Source organism: Gavia stellata, chromosome 9 (genome assembly GCF_030936135.1).
Source record: "Gavia stellata isolate bGavSte3 chromosome 9, bGavSte3.hap2, whole genome shotgun sequence".
Classification (NCBI taxonomy): domain Eukaryota; kingdom Metazoa; phylum Chordata; class Aves; order Gaviiformes; family Gaviidae; genus Gavia; species Gavia stellata.
This window is the reverse complement of record NC_082602.1, coordinates 1758049-1776069: the sequence shown is the minus strand read 5'-3', so window position 1 is coordinate 1776069 and position 18021 is coordinate 1758049. Positions and strand designations below refer to the sequence as shown.

General features: G+C 40.6%; 1 protein-coding gene across 1 annotated transcript in view; it reads left to right on the top strand.

Annotated features, from left to right (window-relative positions):
• PCDH15 (protocadherin related 15) overlaps positions 1 to 18021 on the top strand; it is a 379975-nt gene that overhangs the window by 186862 nt on the left and 175092 nt on the right. The window contains exons 12-14 of the mRNA XM_059821547.1: positions 3643 to 3777; positions 4724 to 4873; positions 14747 to 14940. Coding sequence (XP_059677530.1) covers positions 3643 to 3777; positions 4724 to 4873; positions 14747 to 14940 — 479 coding nt within the window. The remainder of the gene's footprint in view (positions 1 to 3642; positions 3778 to 4723; positions 4874 to 14746; positions 14941 to 18021) is intronic.

The following is an 18021-nucleotide window of genomic DNA, read 5'->3' as shown; positions in this document are numbered from 1 at the left end:
AATCTTAGTAAACTGTAGAAAACTCTTTGCTTGCGGAAGAGCTGTAAGCCCTTGTGGGAGGACAGGAGCCGCAGAAATGCAACATGAACATCTGCCCAGGCCTTCAAACTTCCGGGAACTTCTCCTGAGGTTTTCAAGCAGAACAAATTCAAACCCAGGCCTTGTTTATTAGGAGTGCATTAGAGCGCTTCCTGCGTCTCATTTTGTTGTATTTTTGTCTGTAACCATTTTTTCCCCAAATGTACTGCTTTTATGATGTCCATCAGTATCAGGTTTGTGTTTCTTGACCTGTATTCATTTTGTATCCTGTGGTTTTTCTTCGTAGCTTGCACCAGGTGCCATTCCCGTAGGTATTGGGTAGCATGTTTGCAAAATAACTTTTTGTTTGAATTGTGTGATTGATTGATTTATTTCTCCCTGTACTCCTTCATTCTTCTCTGCCCTGTCTCGGTGCTTCCGTGAGACTGGGACTATTTCTTGTTTTGTGAAGCCTGCAAAGAGCCCTTTAAACACATTGGACCAAATGCGTTTTGGGCATAAAGCTGTACAGTGGCTATGTTGTGATGGCTTTATGTTCATTAAATAATTATGTCTTCGTAGAAATCTTAAGTATTACAAAAAGGTTGGTTTTAATCTAAAAAGTACCTATTAGTCAGTTTGAAGTATGTAAGCCAGGTTTGAACTATGTGCTTGAAATGGTCCTTGCAGGTTGCATGTATACTCTTTTGTGTGAATTCTGATAGTTTTCTACTTAAAATTAGATGCTAAACAGTTTATCGGAGACAGGCTACGTGACCCAGTAATGTAGTCAGAAATCACAATGCTTAAGTCCAGGCCCCAAAATAAAATAGTAGTTTAAAAAAATTGAAGTATTGGAAGTAGTATCGTCAGCATAGATTGTTTCCCACAGTTGGATTCTCTCCCAGTATCGGCCACATAAAATGTTCACAGTTAAGTCGAGCAGGCTTTCTTTCAGCATACAGTGGGGTAGAAATGTAAAAGCATAACAATGCCAAGATTAAGGAAATAAATTGCTTCATAGGTCTGATGTGCATGGAAGGCGGTAGAAGTGGGCATTGGTTGCAATAAAGGCAATTTAACTTGCACATTAGGATAAAATTTGTAATACAAGAATAGCTAAGGAATAGGATAGATTACTTCGGGAGTGTATGGGATCTCCATCATTGGTTTTTCTCAAGAACAAATTAGGAGAAAAATGCTGTTTATTCGTGTTCAAACCGGCATGACAAGCAAGAACTGTAACAACTAAGCAGGGTTTTTGTAAATTAAATTTTTGACTGACTTTGTAGTGTCTACAAAGTGAACAATTATTGGCAATTACCTTCTGTAATTTTTCATGGAAAAAAAGACACTGCCGTTTGCATTGCTAGCTGTAAAATGAATTTTAATTTTACTGAAAGCTGGCATAGTTGCAGCAAAGCTTTAGGCAATAGGAATCCACTCATTTGGAACACTTTGATATTTCTTTCACGTAGCTTTCAGCAACTGAAATGGTTTCTCATTTAAATAGTATAATCGTAGCCTTCCTAAACGTGTGCTTTAGAGTATTTTGGATTGCTAAAGCAAGTTTCTCTTTCTCCTCCTGTTGTACTAATCTGTCCTCGTAGTTGTTCATTATGACACTTAGTGCATGTTAAAGTTAGCTCAAGTGTTCATGCCTGCTATACTGTAGGGACTGGTGAACCTCCCAGTGGTCTCGTTCCTTCCTTTAATTATGTAGGGATGACAAATAATGACAGGGTGGGAGTTCCCCTTCCAGAAGCGTTTGGGATTCGGGTTGAGAAAATGTTCAAAGAAGAAGAACGTAACACTACTTTTTGTATGATTTGTTGCATGCAGCTATTTCTGATGGCCTTGTGTGTCCTACTCTGTATGGGGCGGGTTCTGTAGAATTATGTTGGAAAGTAGCTGGTAAAAATGCTTTCCAAGTTATGCTTTGTGCAGCCACTGGATTTTCTGTTACGTTTTACTCATGGTACTAGTCCTCCAATTCCTCATCTCCACTTTATTTGGGGGAGTTCAAACCAGTTTTTATAGGACTCGTGTGTTTTGCATTTTGCCTGATCGCATTTGCATTCCTCTTTTGTAACCTTGCCTCATATAACAGAAATAAACTAAATAACTAATAACCGAGGGTAGCACATTAAGTCAGGTTAGATTAACCAGATTACATACAAGGACACAGAAATGTTTGTTGGAATACTGTAGGCAATAAAAGGTAATGTAGTTAATTTTAAAATTTAACTGTAACATAGAGTGTGACCCTTGCAGTCTAATCAGTTTAATAACTCAATAACATCTTTCAAGAGATGGGGGAAGGTGTTGAGATGTATCATCCTGGTCACGATTCACGTTTCTGTCATTTCAACAACACAGACATCTCAGAAAAGCACCTTAATTTGTGGGGCTTTTCAGAAGAACCAGCAGGGCATGCAGAGCTTGAACGCTGGTTTCGCCTGCTCTGTGCTGGCATCCAGCAGGCTGCAGGGTGAGGACTAAGGGTAGGAAGTCCCTTTTGCACCTTTGTATCCATCTGGCAAGTTCACCCTGGAAGGAACTTACTTGAGGTTCTGGACTTTAATTAATCTGCTCTATTCCCTATGCACACGGTAATAACTTCTGATTCTGTCCGTGGCAGAAACGTTCCTCCCCCCTTCTGTTAGCTGAGATTCCGTTTGCCCCCAAATTAATTTCAGTCTTTTTCCCCAGGGAGCATTTCACTCTTCTTCCCCACGCTCTTACAATCTGCCAACCATGCTAGGAGGGAGGGTGGAAATGGAAGGACGCATTCCTTCCTGAGTGGTTGCTCAGGGTACCTCAGGAGGCATTGCCCTGTCGTTATGTTGTCGCATGGTTTTGCAGGCAGCGTTAGAGCTGCGGCACCACTCTTGGTGCTCGCCCAGTTGTACGTGGAGCCATGCAAGCCTGGAATTTGTGTTCCCAGCAGGCTACCTAGGGAAGTAGTGAGTAACAAATTTACAATGCCTTGACTTGCCTTTTATTTTTTTTCCCCTCTTTCCCTTAAAATGTTACTTCTTATTGAAAATTACACCGCAGTTGCTTTACAATGGTTTTCACCTGATCAGCTGTGAGAGATTGATAATTCTGCATCAATATATTTTGATTCTTTTCGAGACATAATGAGAATTTCCGAACAGCATCTATTTAGTAATATACTTCAACACATATGATTATCTTTTTTCGTTGCATCAACCCAACTGTTTTATTGCTCCATTAATCAAGATGAGTTTTGTTTTGCTTTTAATATGGTTGAAGACAAATGCTTGAATCTGGTTTCTTATATTGGTAAGTTATATTTGGCTTAAAAATTATTGTTTTAATGAAAAAAAGCACCATTTAAAACTAGCAGATACAGGTATTTGTTTACCATTGGGTTTACTTACTCTATAGGTTAAAGTGTATTTTTAATACATTTTTCATCAAGATTAGATTTTTAGATCAGCAGTGTTACTTTTTACTTTTTTTTTTTTACAATTTTGTAGATTCAGTTAGTCACAGTGTTTGTACTTTCTGCTTATTTAGGTTTCAATAAGTAATTGGAAACTTATTGGTATATATGAATTTATAATCTAATGCTCTTTTTTCCCATATTGTTTAAAGACCAAGGATCCCCAGCTTCACCTCTTTCTGAACGATTATAATACGTTTTTCACTGTGACTCAGAGTGGCATCACCCGCTACCTCACCCTGCTGCAGCCTGTTGACAGAGAAGTCCAGCAGCTTTACACCTTCTCGGTAAGCTAAATGCACACGAAGGCACGTCGGGCATTGTTTGGAGCAAGTGTTGAAAAATTGTTAGTTGTAACATCGTTGTGGATCATTAAAATGGCACAGAAGAAGAAAAACAGTGAAGGATGAGCAGCAGCAATACCAGGGGGGTGGGGAGAGTTGATAATTGGGGTAGCGTGCTCTTCCAAAATGCATGTGTTTGGTTTGATAGCAACGCTTTAGATTCCCCTACCAGCACCATCTCCGTGGTCCCAGGCTTGTGTCCTGCTCCTCACCACCCTCCCGTGACACAGTCCTACTCTTTTGTAGCCGGCACGGCCTTTGAGGCCACCTTTGCCTCTTCTTTTCTCAGCCCTTGAGCTGGGAACATGACGCCTGTAATGGCCTTTATGCTTTATTTTAGTACAAAATAAAAAGTAGGCTAACCAACCACAGCCAGCAGTATTTAAAAAAAGAAAAAAAAAAAAGCTTTAATGGACTTAATACTCCCTCAGGCATTTCCCAGTCTGTGAGTAAACATCTTAACAGCCCTAAAGCAATTTGCAAATGTGCCCTAGGGAAAGCCTGTTCCTCTGCAGGCCCTGCTCCTTGAGGGTGTTCAGCGTAGCTGGGGACAGGCTCTGCCCTTCCAGCCTGTGGACTGCAGCTCAGATCCCAGCCCCAACCCTGGGAACAGTTATTCCCTCTCATTTCTCCCGCTCACCTGACACAGTATGTTTTAAAGGCATTGTTTCATTTTGCTTTTGCCCTGAGCCTCGCACACTGCAGGCTCAAGCTCAGCTAAAGCCTCCTGTAATTGTAAATGCAGACAAAAATGAAAAATGAAATGCTGATTTTTTTAGTTGTCATACTGTATTTTCTCATAGTTGGAATTGTATTAAGAACACACCATTAAAATATGTTCCTGTTCTGCTTTTTTTGGTTGTTTTTTTTGTTGTTTTTAACCCTGAAGATGACAGCTTCTGATGGTGTACAGGAGAGTGTCCCAGTGACAGTCAATATCCTGGTGATTGACGCAAATGATAATTCCCCAACCTTCTCCAATATATCATACAATGTCAAGATTTATACAGATATGAGGCCTGGGGAAGGCGTTATAAAGGTAATTTCAAGTCTTTTTATTAGCTTTGTTAAATCACTTTTTGTTAGCAGTAGATGGTCTTGTTAACGCAAATTGGATACACACTGAAAACAGCTAGAAGTGAAGCTTGTGTATCTCCATCCACTTCGTTAATTACACAGCTATTAAAAAGTTGCTGCTACTAAACGATAGGCCTGTCTTAGATGTATAGCTGCAGTTCAGCTGTTTCTTCTGAAGTTTTACAAAACCTTTTCATCTGAAAAAATCTCCAAAGAAAAAATACTCTCCTGTATTAGCAGGATATTGAAATAAAACATTTTGGGAGAACAGTTCAACAGTTCAGTAGAACATGACCAGAAGTGTTTTACCATCTCATAAAACCTTTTAGTTTTTACAGAAGCCCAAGTCTTTTGTTTGTAGAGCAAATGAGCAGTGAAAAATGTGTTGAACGCAGTCCCAGAGAGAGAAGCAGTTTTAATTAAAGTTTGCAAGCACTGATTTATGTTTCAGTGCAGACTGGAGGTGAATCCTGGTTGCACTGAAGTTAATGGAAAAAGGCTTTTTTGGGTGGTAATTCTTCTAAGATCTCAGCCATGCTCCTGAGTGCTTCCAGTCTAGATGGATGAGAAGACAAGATGCTGTTAGTGGAGGTCAGCATTCAAGGGTCGTAGAAGGCAGTGGGATTATTGGGGGAAAAAAGATCATCAGCTGACTTAAGTAATAAAATACTATTTTCTGAAATATAATCAGAAATTAAGCATTTGAATTTAGCAGCAATTTAATACTATTAGGAGAGGGTTTATTGTCTGTTCTGGTATATGCCCTACTTGAGCTGTGTTGACTTGCTGCATTTGCTATCTTTGGATCTTTGTTAATGTTATTCTTGTCTTTTCATCAGCCTATGCTACAAGTGCTTAAAAAGCATCAGTGAGAGCCATGGGGACATTTTCAGCAAGATTTGAGGGAGAGATAAAAGTTTTAAACATAATTAAGTTCCTTCAAGCTATGCACAAGGCTATGTGGGCAAAAAAAAAAAAAAGAGACCAAACACTGTTGTCCTGAATGAGCAAAAGGCAGATAGAGCTCAGGAGCTGTGTGTAGGGTTTGACATCAGGAGCTGTATTTGCAGCATCTCATAAACTCCTAACTCCCTGTATAAACACGTGGATTTTGCGAGTACGATACATTCACTTGCTATTTAAGGTACAGAGATACGTACAGAGTTACATACAGTGATGAAAAAATTTTTAAATCAAGTTTTCTTCCTAAAGCATAAGCACTCTAGTCCAAAAATAAACTATGAGAGTTATCACATGGCCTTTGTTGTGCCTGGCATCAGGCACAGTAGTGTGCTATGGATTTAAAGTATCTGAGTATCTAAATGTTTTTCCTCTTAAAGGTGCATATGCTAGGAAACATGAGGCAGAAGATGTTTCTAAATGAGATTGCAGCATGTGTGAAAAGAGTGTTTTCAGTACCTGAAGTTGGCCTTAAGGATGCTCTGAGCTGCCCGAGTTGTGTTTATGATACTTAGGATGAAGTAGAGCAGCTACTGTGCTTTTCTGAAATAGCTGCAGTGCTAAAGTGCTCCTGTGTTCGAAGGGAATGTGCTGTTATGAGGGGTTATACTTTCTGGTGTTTCAGCTGCAAATATTTTCAGACCCTGAACGCATGCAAAGAGAAGGAGTACAGATTCCTTAGTAAATTGTTCCTTCTGGGAAAAAGCAAGAGGGTGGCTCTGCAAGGCCTGTGCCACCAGAATTAGCTTAGCGGAGACACAGATGACTTCTTTGTGAGCAGGTTTGGTCTGAGAGACTATCATATTCCTGCTCCTCCGCTGCCTATCGCAGCAGCTACCTTTCGCCTTCCCACACTGACGCTGTGTGACTGCTTGTATAAAGAGCATTGATCGGATCCGTGAAATTATGCACATTAGAAACTTTGCAAGGATGAAAAAGCGTAAGGGCAGAAATGGTAAAAAGAAAAGTTTAGATGTAAATACTGTGCAGAGCATTTGAACGTAGCCAATGCCTGAAGTCGATCTGGAACAGGTCCCTTCTAGAATGATATTGTGAGGCTGGAAATGAGTAGTGGGGAAGTCAGGCCTTGAACTTGCCTTTGCTAAAAATTAAAATAATTTTGGAAAACATAAGAGTTCTGAGGGTGAGTTTTTTCCCTCCTCCACAGTTCTGTCCGCAAGGCCAACACATGGTTACTTTCATGCTGTGTGAGTTTATAATGTGGTCAGAGATGGAGGGTAGAAAATTCTGGCTGTTTTGGGAGAGAGGTGGTTTTTCAGCTAATATTACATTGCCAGATGATCTGAGTTTATAAACTAACTGACATACAAAAAAGCTAAAAGTCATCTTAAGATTTTTGCACACTGTGATAATGCCAGTAATAATGATTTCAGGCTGCTGGGGTATTTGGGAAGTTGCTCACCTTGTTATTTTGCTCGGGCTGCAGGCACCGAGTCTTTCATTCAGTGTTATAGGAGTGTGAGAAATGGGATTTGTCTTGGGGAGTTACAAGTTGCCACTGAGTCTGTGGTGCCACAAATACCTGTGGGTTTCCTTAGGCTGGGAAGGTGGATATGTACTGCCTGATCACTGTTTGCTTCTGCTTTATAAATACCTTCTCAAATGGAAAACAGACTTTTTTTTTTAAACTGGTAATACAGTGATTTTGATGATACACTTAGCTTGTTCTCTGTATGTGGAACAAACTCATCCTGTAACCACATCTCATCATTGGTTTAAGAATCATTTGAGATTCTCTGCTGTGAGATGATGATCAGCTGTGATAGTTCCCAGAGGCAAATGACCCAGGTCAGATATGATTAGTCTGTAAAAACCACTTTTTCTGAGTAGAGAAAGTAGGTTAGAAAAAGAACGCTGACCTCAGTGAATCTGTACAATCTCATAATCATTTACACACACGCACTGGCTTGCACTTAACTCTCTACTCAGACTTATTTTCAGAGATGATCAAGAAAGTATTTCTTTTATGAAGCATGTCATCTTCCTACAAAAATGCGAATTTCTAGTACAACTGTGTAAGTGTAGTCATGTAGTTGCCACTTTGCTTTTATTATCCTGAGGGATAATAAATAATAAAGGGGTTGGATTTTTTTTTCTTTTTTTTTGCGGAGTGCAGTTGCGTGAAAATGTACAAATAACCCCAGTTTGTACTTGCTTGTTGTCCCGTTTTGTGGGGAATTGTTTTTATTTTACTCCTGAAACAAAAGCCCCAAACAGTTAATAGTTTAGATTGTGTTTGCTCTCTGGTACACTCTTTAAAAAAAGTAAATTAAAAAATCCTTAGGGTCTGCTTGAAAATAACCAGAAATAGCAGGAAAAAAAAAATTCATTCCAAATGAAACTCAATTTTTCTTTTTTTTTTCCAATTTTTTTCCCCCCTGGGTGGTTAGAGCAAGGCATTTCCCTGCTTTCCCTGTTGCCTTTAGGAGAAGTGAGCAAAACAGTGGAAACAAATCTGTGTGCTACCAAGTTGCACTGGTTTCATCTGGGAGCCTGATGGTGGTGGGTAATCTACCTTTTGCCTGCCAGTTGTAGGTGTTAGCTGCAGCTCTGCGTGGCTGCTTGTGTATTTTCCAGAAAGCTGGTGGGTATCACGATAGAGGAGCTTGTCCCCTTTATAGGAACGACCTCCCTCCACCTTCTGAGGAGACAGAGCGGAGCATGAGATCTCTGCTCCCTGACTTCTTGGGCAGGGGCTATGGCAGTACCACTGGGGTTTTGAAAACAGAATTGGTTTGGGAAGTTTTTATTTCACTTGTCTGCTCTGGGTACTTGTGAGATTGTTTGAGGCCTTGGTTGAGGAGAGTATTTTCTCAGTTAAGTTTAAATGTCTGTATATTCTGTCCTTTTCAGCTTGAGAATTTCTTATCTGATTTTTTCCTTCTGCTTTTACAGGTATTTTATTGCGCTCCCTGAGAGAGACAATAGCTGATTGAGAAATCTGTCATTTAAAACAGTTAAACGTGTGGTAAATAATAATTATCACTAGAAAGACTGATTAATAATAAACCTATTAAAGTACTTAATTCCATCTTTTTTATATTATTATAATTTTGCTGTCCTGTTTTCCACTTTTCTATTAGTACTTTCTTCCTGTGATTCGATATTTAAACTAATTATGCATTGGTGGTTGGACTATGCAGCTGTAATGCGACAATATTTCACATAAGTAATTTAAATCCACTCTGTTTCTTTAGACATCTCTCTTTTCTATATACAGCATAAACTGTGCAGAGCACAGAGAATGTTGAACAAGAAAATGAGAGAGTTGAGAAGGGACAGAGGATGGCAAAAACCATTATCCACCTAAATCTTTGCGTAAATTTTCCTGAAAGTCAAAGACTTCCTTGGTCCATGAAGAGATTTTGTATAGGTTCCCTATACAGAAAAACTCCTGAACTGGCCCTAAGAGTTATATGCTGTTCTTACTCTGCTTTAAATTTATGAAACCAAAATAAGCTATTTTAATTTATCTGTGTATCTTAATTTCTACCTCATTTCCTGTTGCAGAGGTATGACCCATGTTCAAGGGCTCTCTTACAAGAACAATTAAATAACTCCCTGATTGAAAATGGAAAACAAGCTGTGCAGTGGATTGGTGCATTACCTGTTCACTTTGCGTGAGCGGAAACAGCTCTGCCTAAGATCACCAGTGCCAATTAATTTGGAGGTCCTGCCCCAGGTCCTGGTTATGCAGAGTGCTTAACTTCACACATCGTGGCATGAACGGCCATTGTGCTGAAGGTCAGAAATGAAAGCTAAAAGGTAAAACACAGTAAAACTGCAGGCAGTAAAGTTTCTGTCACTTATCTTTTGCTCACGCTAGAGTTAGTCTCGAGCAGTAACAGGACTTTCAGTTGTACACGGGGACAAATTTCATTCAGCGCCATTAAATAAATGCCTCCTCTGGGACTGTTTTGCTGTTACCTCAAATGCAGCTTCTCGGTGCTGGACCACTTTGTCTCTTCTAAACGGTTTCTTTTCATTCCCTGCACATACAGACATGTGACACGAGCCATCCTTGCATAGGGACACATACTAAATTATGTTTTAGAGACATGCTTGGGTATTTGCAGCTTGGCGTATGCTCGTGGTTTACAGCTCTTAAACATGCATCTTGCTGCGAAGCCACAGAGCAATTCAGAGGAAATCTTTGTAAAAGTTGTCTCCAAACTCCACTTAAGGTTTTATTTATAAGGTTATTTGCAAGTCTTTGCCTTCAGTCCAGCAGTATATTAATTTCCAACTACAAAGTAAACATTATCAGCAGAAGCAGAAAACAAAACTAAGTTATGTTTGCATTTCTCAGTAAATGCACTTATATACTCAGGTAAAAAAATAATGGATAGAGACAATCAAATGTCTGAAGGAAGATGTTGAAAAACTATTTTGAGTGACTCTATGTTAGTGTTACATTTTTTTAGCTCAAGTTCAGGAATACCTCCATCACAATCCTGTTCGCCCGTGACACGCAGAAACTCATTACTGCTTTTCTATTGCAACTAATGGCTGAGTTGCACTGCTGAGCCCTAGAAGGGTGAGGAGGGTGTGTAGTTGTCATCTAAGTTCCAGCAGCCCGGTGTTTTTCACTGGTGTGCTGCTCTGGAGAGCAACTGTACTGTTTCCTTGACACCGTTACACAATATAAATGTGTGCCGAATGTGGCTCTGGAGCCTTGCACTCGCTTGACTGGAACACTCATTTCAAGGACAGCCCTTGGGAGGCGAACCAGCTCGATGCACGGTTTCTGCAGGATTTGCTTTAGGTCGGTACGAGTCAGACCAACTTTGCTGTACGTTTAATTTGTTGAAAAATGTAAGGCTGCTGGCAAGGTTGGTAATCGCTTTATCTGTTCAGGGCAAGGTCCCTAAAAGTGTTGCTGCGGAAAGGTTGCAGGTCAAATATCGAAGACTAGTTTCTTCCAAGTGTAAAGTGAGTCTGAACAGACCTTATGTAGTGACCAAGAATGTGTCTTTGTAAGCTGTAAGGCCCGTCTCCTTTTCCTTCCAAGAAAACCACTTCTTGCTACAGTAGAATATGCACCTATTTTGCAAAACTTCCAATACGTTAAATGTTAATGTAATGAAGCTGATACTGCTGGATGCAATAAGTTTCTTAGGAAAGTAAAATAAATCTTATTTTGCACATTTTTCTGTATATTTTAGTCCGTGTTTCTCAAATCTTGTTAACTATGAAGCTGTATCGGTCTGGGACAGCTGGAGATGGAATTTATAGAATCGTGTATTATGGCAGCTGTTAAACTTTAATTCTATTTAATTCTGGGTTTGATTCCTGATTTTGCCCCCAAAACGTTATTCAAATCACTTATCTTTTCAAGCATTCAGTATTTGTAAGTTTAATTAACCTTATTAATCTATGCACTTGCATAGTCAATTAATTTCCTTTTCCATGTTGTCACAGTAAAAACTGGCCTTGTTCCAAATCCTGTCACTAAATACTTAGGACCTTGTATTTTGCGTAAAGCCTTTATTTATCTTTTTGTGTGCATTGCTTTTGAAGTTTAGTAGAGGAGGTTATTACAGCACTTTCCTTAACTATGTCACTTAGTTTGATAGTTACTCTTTGCGAGGTTAATGATCGCAGGCAGTTGTGTATAGAAACTATAGAACGAGTGATTACAAAAACGGGGTTTGAGAGGGTTTTAAGCTCTAAACCCTAGAAGGGTGCAGAAAGTCTCTTTTATAAGCTGAGTTTCGGTGTGTTAATTCTGACCATTGCAAGTTAATATGTTGGTATATCAAGACATCATATGGATGGAATGTAAAGCACGTTCCGGAAGTGCAGTCTTCATAGGATGACTTTTTCCAAATTCCGAAAGAAAATCTAGAATGAGGTTTGTTCTCTAAAAATAACACATGTATATTAATTTGGTTTTTAAACTTCTAAGAGGAGATGATCTTGTGATTTTTTGAGGTATTTCAGGTGTTTGTCCCATGTTCAATATATTACAGTATGTCTCAAAATACTATAGAAGGATCAATTAAGAAGACTTGCTCATTCTACTCCAACAGTGATCAGTTTGCATTGTTGGAGCGAAGCATCGATGACAAAGAAATTAAAATAAAATCAGCTGAGATAAAGTTAAATACTTCTGTGTTGGAAATGTGCTGTGGATCACTGTGCTGTGTGTGAAAGAAGCAGAACACTGATTACTTTGGGAGAAAAGTAACTTCACTAACATGCTTTTCAGTTGATGAATACTGTGTACGACCTATTCCATCTTAAAAATGGTTGGTCCTCTGCAAAGTAGCTCAGTTCCCAGCAGCAGTAGTAGCTTGCACTTCTAACAAAGAAGGTAAACCCCCCTTCCGTTAATACACCTAAATCACTTATCTTTTAGCATTTCAACTGATCTGTTCTGTTTAAGCTATTGTGGGCTTAGTTCTTGGTTTTGAGCAAGTTTTTGACTTTTCACATGAAGAAATTTCATATTTCGCTGAGCATAAAGAATCGAGATTATCCTTTAAAGCAGCTAGATCCCCGAGTTTTTCACATACTCCCCTTGGTGTTAATGTTGTATGCACATGTGATTAACTTGAGTATTACAGCTTTGGGTTTTATTATTCATCTCCCTTCTTGTTCTAGTTGCATGGTTGGTTTCTGCTCTTCCAGTTCTTCAGCTATCCTTGGGCAAAGGTGGTTTGAAAGTTGTAGGCAGTGCTCTGAAAGGCTGTGACCTGCTGAAGGTTGAGCGTGATGCTATATTGATTAATAGATGACTTTATATCCTAATGTAGCAGAGACTTGAATGAGTTCCTCTACCTGTCTGCACTGCCGTCAACTTTGTGAGTGTCACAGGGATGAGAAGAGGGTGTCTGGCAGGCAGACACGCAGCCTGCTGTGTTGCCTGGCCCCGGCTGAGATAACGTCTGTTGATCCTGCCATTGGCTTCACAGTCGTCGCTAGGGTTTTGTGTCATCGTGTGTTACCCTTAAATTCTGGACTTGCAATCCTACGTGCAATGCTGCCCACTGGCATGAGTGTTTGTGTCAAGAACGCCAAAGCAGATAGGCCAGCAGTGACCTTTCAAGAAGCTACGTGTCTATTATTTTTTTCATTCTCACTTTAGGAGCCCTGCAGGGAATCATTTCTGAGGCTGGGATTTCTTACTGCTTTGTACGTCCCAGGGTGGCTCTGCTGTTGTACCTGCTGGTGCCCCTTGCCATTTCCCACCTCGAACTGCTCAGCTGCAGCCGGGAGCAGCAGGAGCCCCTTGTGCCATTGTTCCCCGTCATTTCCACTCCACCACTTTTGGTAATGGGCAGCTGGGTGCACAGGCAGCGCTGCCACTGCCTGCTGCGGCCTCCTAGGCGTTCCAGTACTGCTTGTACCGCTGTATGTCATCCCATGCGCTGTTTGAGCTAATACATTGTCATACAAAATTAAGAGCCAACTGAGAAACTGTGTGTTTATCAGGAAACTAACCCCTATGGGAAGAAGAAATTCACCTTAGAAAGTCCAGACGTACTGGTGCAGCTTGGTGGTACTCTGGTGACTCAATCCTAAATGTAACAGCATGCTATGCTCCTTTTTGTTTTCCAAATGTGGTGATAATTTTAGTCGTAGTAGTACAGGTCAAGTGATAGGCACTGTGAGCAGTTTGCTGTGTGATTATACGTCGTATGTAGAATGACTGGTGGTATTCTATATATGTGTAAAGGAAGAGAAGAGGTGAAAGGGCTTAGCTAGGACACGGGGCTGTACACTGGTGTGACTGAGGCGTGGAGGCATATTTCTGACCGTGTTATGGCAGGGGGTCTGATTTGAAATCTCACATGGCTAGTTATTTGCTTTGTGGCATGGCAGGCAGAGTCATTGGTACTTGACGCTTGGCTAAAAGCAAACAAATACGATTACTGAGCTGTATTTTCTGGCCCTGTGTGTAAATCATTGATTTAGCATGGCACGCTACGGAAAGTGGGATAAACCTGTTGCCCTTCCCAGGGGCAAGATAAGAACTCCTTCATTTCACTGGTAATAAACTCACGTTTATCATTGTAATTTGGGTCTAAAATATTAGACCTTAGATTTTTCTCACGCTGAGAATCAAAATTGTACAATTATGTAGAAGAAATGCTACACGCGAGAGCAATCACAGTCCCAGTAGAGAGACGGTGTAGAGGCAACAAAGTATGGAAGTATGTGCTCAGTTACATTTATCACAGGGCTCTGAGATCGCCGCCTTTCAGGTGGGTGGTGTCACGTTGCCACGTGAAACGAGCCTTGCATGTCAGTGATGTGCGTGGTTGTGTTTCCTACGTGTGTATCCGTATGGGAACAGCTGCCATCTCCCTTCCACTCGGCTTCCTTTACGGTACATGCACACGTGAGTAGTACAAACATTGTTCTCCAGTTTCACACAACGAGGGCTTGTCATGCAAGACCCGGATACTAGAATTTCTGGCAGCAGCAAGGCTGTCTCTTTGAAGAGTGTAGAGAGGGATGGGAACTTTCAGTAATTAAATACGATCCTCTTGTTACATTTACAACACAATAAGTATCTTCTTCTCCCCCTCCCCCCTTTATAGGAAGTGTTTTAAATTCCAATCCACAGAGAGTAAACTTGGTCTTAATTAGTTTTCTTACTTCATATCTTAAAATAATTTGCTTGCAATCTTAGGTAAGCAGTTTTTCTCTGCTTCAGGTTGTTTTTACGCCTATTATCCTTCATTTAAATTGTATCCTTGTTGTACAGTAATTAGAAATTACTGCATATGTTACAGGTGTTCACGTTTCCCCTCTACTTCCTCTACCCCTATAGAGTTGCCTTACAAAAAGCTATTAAAATACAACACTGAACCATGCGTGCTGACATTCTGGTTTTGAATTGCAGCTCACTGCTGTAGATGCGGACGAGGGACCCAATGGACAGATAGTATATGAAATTTTGGCTGGGGATCAGGGAGACTTCATCATCAATGACCGAACAGGCCTTATCACCATTGCTCCGGGAGTTGTATTGTCAGTGGGGCGATCCTACGCTCTCACTGTCAAAGCATCTGATAGTGCTCCTCCTGCGCAGAGAAGGTAACTCATCTTATAATGAAACTAATTTTTTAATCAGTGTTTAGCAGCACGTAAGAAGTGTGGAACACCCTTATGTCTATAACTCCATACTGGAATACGATTCAATGTGTTCTGTTTGGTGTAAGGATCACGTTTTGGAAAGGCGTCATATTGGAAGTTTTTCACTTTTTGTTCTTTGTTTATATTTTCCTTACAGTACACGGTTTTCATTGTTTCATTTGCTTGTAATGGTCTATTTTTTAAAAGTTCGCATGTTGTGCTGCCATTGTGCATGCCTGTTTGTTAAGAGAAATTGAAGTGAAGGGGTGTAAGGAAGAAAGCAAGTGAGAGGGGAGATGCTTTTTGTTCAGAATTTGGCTCGCTGTGATGCAGAAAGGGTCAGAAATAGTCTGGTTGCTGAGCTGGAGACCTTCTCTCCAGGTGTAGGGTGTGCAAGGTCATCCAGACTTGGCATGCTGTGGACATACTTGACAAGCTGTGCCAGTGGTGAGCAGTGCCCCCGCTAAGACCTAAATTCTCACCGGCAGAATGATTTCTGTTCTCTACCAGCTGATAAAGAGCAGCCTGCAAATTTAGTATGATTAGAATAGGATGCTCTCATGTTCAAAAAAAAATAAAAGTATCGAGTCTCACTTACGTACTTCTTGTGAGTTTGTGTTCTGTACATGGCAACTGTGCACAAATGTCATTCGGGGGGGTGCGGGTGGCGCATAACAGTGGCTCTCGTGTTCTGGGCCTGGTATTGATAATGTGACAATCTCATTGTCCAGAGAAGAACAGGAGTTTCCAGCATTTAAATCTCCCAGAACCTTTTCTCTTTTCCTTAAATGGGGAATGTAAGAAGGAAAGAGAACACGAAAGTGGAATTTCAGTCATTGGCTTTTCTCCAGGACCTGCTGCTTCTGTCATGTCTCCAAGAAGGCAGTCGTAGTGTTCTGCACATATTTTATAATTACATTTTCCAGTCACTGAAGTGTTCAGATTGTTAGATCGTTCATAAAACTAATACCTGGTAACAGAGTCCTCTGGTTGAATTTTCTTCTCCTTTCCCTCTGTTGCTTGCTTTCTTGATAAGCCCCCTCTTAGAGTAGCTGATAGTAGGCTGTTAGTAGTGCCGAGGAGAAGACTGTGGACTGTTATGCACTTACTTTTGTATAGTACTAGCATAGTATTAAAGTGGAGGAGAAAAATCAATAATGCCACTTCAGAGAGCTTCAGAATCCAGCCGTGTGGCCCAACAACGGCAGCCCCTATGATACAGCTATGATTGCTATCAGCTCCTTTTATGTTTGAGAAATCTTTATATTGTCTAAAAATACATACTTCCGATGATGTGTGTTGGGAGCATGTGCTTCCTCCTCTGAAAATGTCTTTATTGCAATAATCTTCAAAAGTGGAAAATCTCTTCTTTCACGTCATTTCTGCTTATCTTCCCTTTTACGTAGTTACAGCATGTAATGTGCTTCATAGCTTTTAATGTGTGTTCAGAAAACCATTCCATCTAGGCAGCGTTCCCGTAGCTGGGGGGGGTGGCCCTGGGGCCAGCCTGGCCTTGACCTGAGGGATGCGTTTGGGGCCCAGAGCTGATGTTTCTGTGTCTGTGAAGATTAAAAAATCAGGGGGAGGAGCACCAGAGCTTCAGCGAGGTGCCACGGAGAAAGAACATGGACAACTCTTACTGTCTGGTAAGGGACGTTTTAATGAAAAGATTTCGCTGCTTTCCCGACCTTCTTTCTGTAAGGCTGGAAAACCAGAAATGAGCTGGTGGTGCTCGAAGCAGCCTCCTATCATTTTATGCAGAGAAAAGCCAGGGAGACCTCACATGAGCTACAGCTCCGAGGTCTTTAAAACTGTCCTCCTGCATCTCCTCGGTTCCTTCCTTCTGGCTGTGAGGTGGTTAGTACCTCGCAGTTGGGGTTGTATGAACTTCCTGCTCCTTCTGATGCAAAGTTGTCATGTTGTGTCAGGTGGTTCACGTTGCCTTGATGGAGGCAGTAACCAGGATTTGGGACTTCTAGGAACGGGCTAGGTCTAGCCAGACGTTGTATCTGTGCAGGCAGGAAGGTGTGTGCCCTGTAATATAAATAAATCAATAAAGGATTTTGATGGAATTTTAAATATTAAGTGTTTTTTCCCAAATCTGGGTTCTGCTGCAGGACATATCAGCTTAACTGTAGTCATGTGTAAACTGGCTGGGTTTCGTTTATCCCCTTGCTTATGCACAAAGCAAGACCAGCTGACTAAACCTGGCTCAGGAGCTGTAGCTCTTTAGCCTTTGTGAGCACAAATTTAAATTGAAATGCATTCTGTATAGCGCTTTTGCATAGGATGACACATTAAATTCTTGGCAGGTGACTGTGGATAAACCAAGATACTTTGTTGAGTATTATTAAAGTTTCTATCTACAACAAGCATCATGAATGTAAGTTATTGAGGTATATTTAAGTACACTTGTGTACTTTAAGTATATTTAACCTTCTACGAAGTATAAAAGTTTAAAGATGACGTTTAGCTTCTTAGAAATGAAGTTATAGTTAAGCGTATAGCGATTAGCAGTTTCTATTGTTGAAAAAAATGAGAACATCATTTGTAAAATCAAACAATTTCATTTCAGACCTTAGCCTTTTCACCACTGACCTCAGATTCCTGTACAGTGGAAGCATTTTGCTTAGTGATAACAGCGATTTGCCAGATCAAGTCCAATCTAGAAAGTATTTGATCATGAGATTATTGAAATACATAATGGAAAAGTACCCTTTCTCTTTGACTTGCATATGCAGAGGTAGTTTGGCCAAAGATATATTGGTCCACATATATACATAAATTCATTTTCATTCATTTTATAATCTAGTTGTATGGGGAAAGCAGGCAGAGTTAAAGCAGAGACAGGGGCGCAGTCTCAGTGACTTGTTGACCGTGCTTTCCTTGCACTGCCATTTAGCTGGAGCAGCGCAAAAGCTGTATTTCCATGCTTGTGTGAGTTCGTCCGCACTATTCCGTTCTTGAGCTCGGCTCTGTTCTCTGTGTATTCGCCTGTCCCTGCAGTGTTGGAACACCACTGCAGCTGCTGGAAGGCTCAGC